General features: G+C 33.9%; 1 protein-coding gene across 3 annotated transcripts in view; it reads left to right on the plus strand.

Moving 5' to 3' along the window:
• Positions 1 to 5,808, plus strand: part of KLHL24 (kelch like family member 24) — a 40,061-nt gene extending 34,253 nt beyond the window's left edge. For all 3 annotated transcript variants that reach the window (XM_054581161.1, XM_054581153.1, XM_054581178.1), the window contains one exon: positions 858 to 5,808. In XM_054581161.1, the coding sequence (XP_054437136.1) occupies positions 858 to 1,058 (201 nt within the window). In that variant the 3' untranslated portion in view covers positions 1,059 to 5,808. The remainder of the gene's footprint in view (positions 1 to 857) is intronic.
• Positions 5,809 to 6,928: the final 1,120 nt, after the last annotated feature.

Genomic DNA, 6,928 nt, shown 5'->3' on the forward strand with positions numbered 1-6,928 from the left:
TTATTATGTAAGTCCACCAAGATTTCATATTTTTCTACAACAGTAAAATTTATATATGTACAACAGATCTGGTCAAATAAAAATTGTTTATTGCTCTCAGTGGTAGAATCCAGCTCACAGTTGGTTTTATGAAAACAGGATATTAACATGCAACAACTTTCTCAATTAAAGTAAAACATAAATAGAAGAATACTTGACCTGGAGCATAACCGGTTCCATGCAATAGTGAGGTAACTTTAGTGTAGTGTTTTTCTTTGAAGAATCCGTCGTATCCTTGCAAGAATATTTGTTTATTATAATGTTATTATTGACAGAGAAGAGTACAGTTTAGCTAAAAATCCCATTATATAAAAGTTAACTATAAAATATTATTTGAGGAATTTCTATGTCCCAGCCAAGGCCTCTAATAACAGTGCTTTGTTAATTTAATTATAATTCTTTTTGTCATTATTTGTCTTGTAGGTAATTCCATATAATGAGTAATGTTCCTAATCCTTGGTCATATTACAGTCAGTTTCTATAGTAAAGGACCTTCCTATAACAGGGGAAGAAAGCCAGGCTCTTCAAAGATGTTTTCTTTCCATTATTATTAAGTTAAAACCCTTCTCTCAGTCTGCCACCCTCGCTTTACGACCCCCACAACTTGGCCCCAATTACTAATATATATTCTATGTTAATACCCATTTCACCCATGCAAAATTAGCACTCACACATAGAGCAGGAGTTAGGCAAAGGGGAACTTATTTGATATCTCCTTTTACTAATGATGTTAAAGCATGTCTTATTTTACTTTTCAGCTTGCTCCCAAATCTCTTACCTTCAATGATTAATTTTTTTTTATGTTTTTGGTAAAACAGGAAAACTGTGGTATGTCTGTGTGCAATGGTAAAATATATATCCTGGGTGGAAGACGGGAAAATGGAGAAGCCACGGACACTATTCTCTGTTACGATCCTGCAACAAGCATCATCACAGGGGTAGCTGCAATGCCCAGGCCAGTGTCCTATCATGGCTGTGTGACTATTCACAGATACAACGAGAAATGCTTTAAACTCTAAAGCCAGGATACTTCACCCAAGAAGCCACACCCATCCAAGATGAGAGGTTTTAAACGCTCCAGAGTAGGAACTTGGCATATCTCCTTTGTGTCATATGCACAAAAAGTTAAAATAATACATGTGGTGCCTTTCTCCCCAAAATACCAGTCTTTCAAACTGTAATAAATCCTTTCCTGTTATTGGGAAAAAAAAAAAAGGTTTTGGTTTTTGTTGAAGGTAATAGTGGTGTTGCTTGGGCTTTGAATGTATCTTTGTAAATATTTGTGAGAAACCTATGTGGAATAGGAAAGAATGTCTGTATGTATACCTTTTAGGAATTTGTGAATGGTCTCTTCATTTATGTATGTTTATCTGCAAGACTGTATACTCTTTACTTTGTCATATATACCTATAGAAAAGTGCACAACTTAATGCTTCATTTAGGTTGAATCACATAGTGCTTAGAACGCATTCTAAGGAGGAAAAATCAGTTTTAAAAATCTTTTGTCATTAAAAATATATCCAAACTGATTGACTTTATTGAAAGGGATTTTTTTCCTGTAATTGATAAAAATGTGATGACAGCGATCTGAGTAAAATACTGAATTATTCATTCTTAGAATTGCTGTACTATATTAAACGATTTTGAGAAGAGGTTGGGAAGGAGGTAGAAAAGCAGATGCCGTTAAAAAGAACAGGTTAATTCCTAAGAAAAAATTACTTAAGTTCCATTGAAGGGAAAATGACTCACTGTGGATCTCAAAGTATTTGCGTATCATCTCTAAATCCTCTAAGGAAGTTCCTTTTCATGAACCTGGGCAAAGGAGTTGAAATCCATTTTGCAATGTTATCTTTTGAAAAACAGGGACAGATTTTCTCCCTATCCCAGGAGGGTTCGACCTCATTAATATGGTGCTTTGGGTGAGGACCTCTTCCCTGGTTATCCTACTTTCATGTGAACAGCTAAAAATCCTGGGAGTTTCTACTGTTAAGTTGCCTTTAAAGGATAAACCAGGGACCACCTAGTTCAATGGGTCTATTTTTCTTTTAAAAGTAACTGTCTGAATGAACTAACAGCAGTAGTTGCAGTCTTCTAAGAGAAATCTTTCATTTGGCCAACACTTTCAAGCTTCTATACAACAAATTGCCTTTGTCTAGATTTTTCAACTCCAGTTTATAAAGCTTGCTAGTTCTTAGAGATGAATTTAAAATGTTTTTTTCTATGGTAAATGGAGTAGCAGAAACTACAGCGTAAGTGACTGGTTTATTCCCGGGTAGACTGATGTAAATTACAACATTTTAGGGCTATTCCAGGTAGCCTGCCATATGTTTCAACTTCCCAGGCACTACTGACATCTCACATTATAATTAATATACTTCTTGTCATAGGAGAGATGATGCAAATATGTGATTATATTGTCATCACAGTTCTGTTGAAATCAAGATAGTAATCAGAAACTTAACATTGATGAACTTTTTTTAATGCTAGAATGGTAACAGATTTCAAATAAACTGTATGGCATCAACTTGAATGCTTAGCTGGAATCTGAATTCTGAGGAAAACTCTAAAACAATTTACAAATTTTTAGGGAATTTTTACTTTTCAAATAATAATTTTTAATGATATATATACCTTTCTGTAATAATTTTCAGAGCAATTCCTAAAACAATTTTCTATCACTTTAGTTGAAAGGCAATTGTGTGTACAATTAGGATACTTGTATTACTGTTTGAGTATACATCTACTTTTGCATTATACCTTTAGAGTAGGACCTGTTTAGTTTAGAAATTCTTTTCGGTAAATGAGGTAATATATGAGAAAAGTATGAATGCTGAGGATTATACAAATGATACTTGTTACTTTTATGTTTATTTGTAAAATCATGCCCATTTTTTATGTGAAATACAAACATTTCACATAAAACATTTTCTCAAGGTAACCTGTATTCCAGTAGTTTTGTCTATTGTAAATATATATTAACTATTGTAGTTTGTTATTCATTTATTTGTAATATCCATGTGTTCATTGTAGTAATTTGAAATTAAATTCAATAGAACAGAATTTGTTTAAACATAGAACTCATACCACTATTGTTTAATTTTTTTCTTTACGTAATTTAAAACTACATAAATTAAGTTGGCCACCAAGAACTTAGCTTGAATACTAGGAAATTTTAAAACTATTTTTTAAGTTACCCAAATGATATTTTAATTTCCTTTAATTATTTATCTTCCTTTACTCATTTTTGGTAAATAATGATATTGGCATTGATAAAATTAAAAAAAAAATGTAGGATATAATTAGTATGTCAAAAGGGATATATCAACCAAATTTGTGTCAGATTATATTCATACTGTCATCATATAGTCAATTTTTCTTTTGATAGGTCACATTCATATAAGCCTTTGGGTTAATGTGTATGTATATAGATAGATAGTATGCTCATGTACACACACATATACAGACTCCAAGAATTGTATCAGTTTATAATGATCAGAAAAAAGCACATAAGTTAAAAATTAATCCTCCTTATTAAGTACAATTTCAAAAGATTTTTTATTTGGGCATTTCTAGAATACATTCTTACATTTGAATGTACATGATGAGTATTATCCTATATAATCAGAATCTATGTAATACATACAGTTTTACAAGGTCAGAAAACAAATTGGAGGTGGAGATGCATTTGCTAAACCTACGCAGTGGGAAAGGGAATTGAAGGGTGTGTTTTGTGGATCAACAAAAAAGTACAATTTCTTTTTTTCATAAACTTCAGTCTTTCTCCATGTGTTCCTGTATGAAAGTGAGCTATTGAGTGCTGTAATTTTCACCACAGAAGACCTTCTTTTTCTACTCTAATGTTCCCCTGACTTTACTACAGAGGTATGAAATGGTAGCCTATTGGATTTTAAGTAACTTTTTTTTTTTCCCCAGAAGACTGAAATGTAGGTATTTACTCCATTTAAAGAAGATGTTAAGAAAAATGATGTAAATACTCAGGGAGGGTATTAAGTTATCATTTTTGCTTATGGGGGGGTTAAAGTGTCATAATTTAGTAATCTTCAGTTCATTTTAGAGTAAATCTAATTTGGTAAAGAGACTTCACACATGGCAGTGGTTGAACATTCATTCTTTTATATTTAGAAAGATGAAAATGTTTTGTGGACTGATACATTTTCTCTTAGTGAATATGAATTGTTGATATATCTCAACTGTCAAATACCCTTTTTGAAACTCAGGAAAGACAAAGGTTCCATTATACTACTTTTGTCAATATGTAAACCAGGTGTATTTTGTTTTCTTCTTATTGTCTGGATATGGCAATAGATTTTTTTAATTGCTGTGAGAACCCATACATGAAAAGGGAGGGATTGAATTGTTTGTGTGCCTGTTGTGTCTTGAGATTTAAATATGGAAAAGACATCTATTCCAGACTGTATTTTCTAAGAAGAATGATTGCTATATATGTGGTGCCAGATGATAAGATGGTATCTATTAAAGGCTTCCTATGGACTGCCTTTATTTTAGTAAACTCAAGACACCAGTTAACCTCAACATAATTTGGGCCTTATTAGAATTTGTTGTGTATTATATTGAAAGGCAAGTTTACATCACCTCACTCCATTGTTTTTTTAGTTAAATAAATATATTCACTATAACATGTAACCAGAATGAGGCAATTTGGTTGACCTTTAAGGCAGTAGATTTGACTAGCTAGCTATGCGTATTGTCATATCTAATGCTAGACACCAGAAACCACTTGAGCCAGGAGTGTGAATTGATAATTCCAGAGATCTTTTTAACATACTTCAAATATTTTTAAATGTTTTATGTGAATGTTTTACATTTGTGTGATTGCCTATTAAATTTACTTAGTGCTAAAGATCATCATAATTTCGTTAAATAGCAGTAGTCATAACTTATTTTATATATTGTCCCAAAGAAAAGGATTTTAATTGTTTTAAAAAGAACTGCATCTGAATTCATGCCTTAAGTTTTCTAGTGCTATTTCAACTTTTTTCAATCTAAATAAAGCTTACCTTAGAAAAGTTTCATAATTTGTTTCCTTTCGAGTAAATAAACTTCAATTTTGTTTTCATTTCAGTCCTCCTTAAGTTTTTTAATTAGCACCAACTGTGTGGTTGCTTGACCGAATGAGAATGTTAAGAAAGGTTGTTGGGTGTTTGGAGTTTTATTATTATTTTTTGTGGGGATTTTTGTTGGGGTTTTTTTGTTTGTTTGTTTTTGGTACTTTTTAAGATATTCAGAAAAGTACCCATCTTACATTAATAAGCCCTTGTAAACATCACTTGCAATTATGTACATCTAATGTCAAAAATAGTAAATCTGTTTTTGTTCCATTATGTAGTATTTTTTTTCTTACACCCTTTTTCAATTAACTTTCTTGGAAAAATTCTTAAACTCTTCCTTTTCCCGTCACCCATCCCATGGTTTCTTTATTTAAATTTTTGTTGAAAGTTTCTGGAGCTGAGACAACACAATTACAGAACTGAACAAAAGTGTAACATGCTTTGGAACATACAGACCTGTGGCTGCCAAATGTCATTTGCCTTCAGTTAGAGTCTTCACAGTGGGAAAGGGGTAAAAAGGCTTTGTATTTTTTTGTTCTCAATTCAGTTGTAGCACATTAATACTTACATGTTTTGTTTAAATATACTTTGTGCATAGCATTTTTTAAAAGTTGTATCTAATAATATGTCTTTTAACCATTATTACTTAATGGTTGTATTAAATTTTGTTTACCAAAAATTTGTTGTTCTGTTTTATTTTAAATATATCCAAGTGGTTATGGGAAAAGGAATGGGGGAAAACACATAATATATGTGAACCCTGGCTGGTGTGGCTCAGTGGATTGAACGCTGGCCTGTAAACTGAAAGGTCCCCGGTTCTGTTTCTGGTCAGGGCAGGGCACATGCCTGCGTCAGAGGCTGGAACCCCAGTTGGGGTGTTGCTTTCTCTCCCTTTCTCCCTCCCCCTCTCCCTACAAATAAAATCTTTATTATAATAATAGGTTTGTATTTACTGGTGTGTTCATAAAGTAACTAAAAGGATAGCTTATATTGGAAAACCATGCTCAGTGGGTAATGAATAGGAGCCTCTTTTAAATTTTCTCTTTAAAAAAATCACCTGTACTTTTATATGGAATGAGGGGGAAATGGGCTATATCTGCATTCTGCATCTTGTTTTCCCCTGCCCTAAGTATTCCTGGGGCCAGGTACCAGACAACTTAAGAATAGCCCCTATGCCCCGAGGCCCACCAAAATTATTCACACTAGCTAATACTGAGCCTGCCCTGCCCTGCCCTGCCCTGCCTCGACTTTCCCATGGAAGCCCCAATAAAATCTCTGTGGTGTGTAGTGCCTCTTGATTCCAGATTTGTGAGTAACAGACTTGATGACACTGACATCTTCATGTCACTCAACTTGCTTCAACTCACCGTGAATACTGGTCAAGATGGAGGCATAGGTAAACACACCTTGCTCCCTCAAACAACTACAGAAAAAATTACAGCTAGACTACAAAACAAATACCTCCAAGAATTGTCAGAAATTCGAACTGTATGGAAGTCCAACAACCAAGGATTTAAAGAAGCCACATTCGTCCAGATGGTTAGGAGACAGAGGTGGAGAGGTGTAGTGGAATAGTGTGGAGCAGTGCAAAAACATGGGACAAGAGGTCCCACGTCCATGTATAGTGGGTAAAAATTGGGAGGGATACCTCAGGAGCGAGGGATCCCAGCCCCAGACCAGACAACCCAGCCCAGGGTTCCAGCGTCAGGAAGATAAGTCCCCATAACTTCTGGCTATAAAACTCAGTGGGTGTTGGGTTAGTGGAATAAACTGCAGGGTTCTTCAGACTCCTCTTTAAG

Source organism: Pteronotus mesoamericanus, unplaced genomic scaffold (assembly GCF_021234165.1).
Source record: "Pteronotus mesoamericanus isolate MK-2021 breed Mesoamerican mustached bat unplaced genomic scaffold, CSHL_Meso_final contig_116, whole genome shotgun sequence".
NCBI lineage: Eukaryota > Metazoa > Chordata > Mammalia > Chiroptera > Mormoopidae > Pteronotus > Pteronotus mesoamericanus.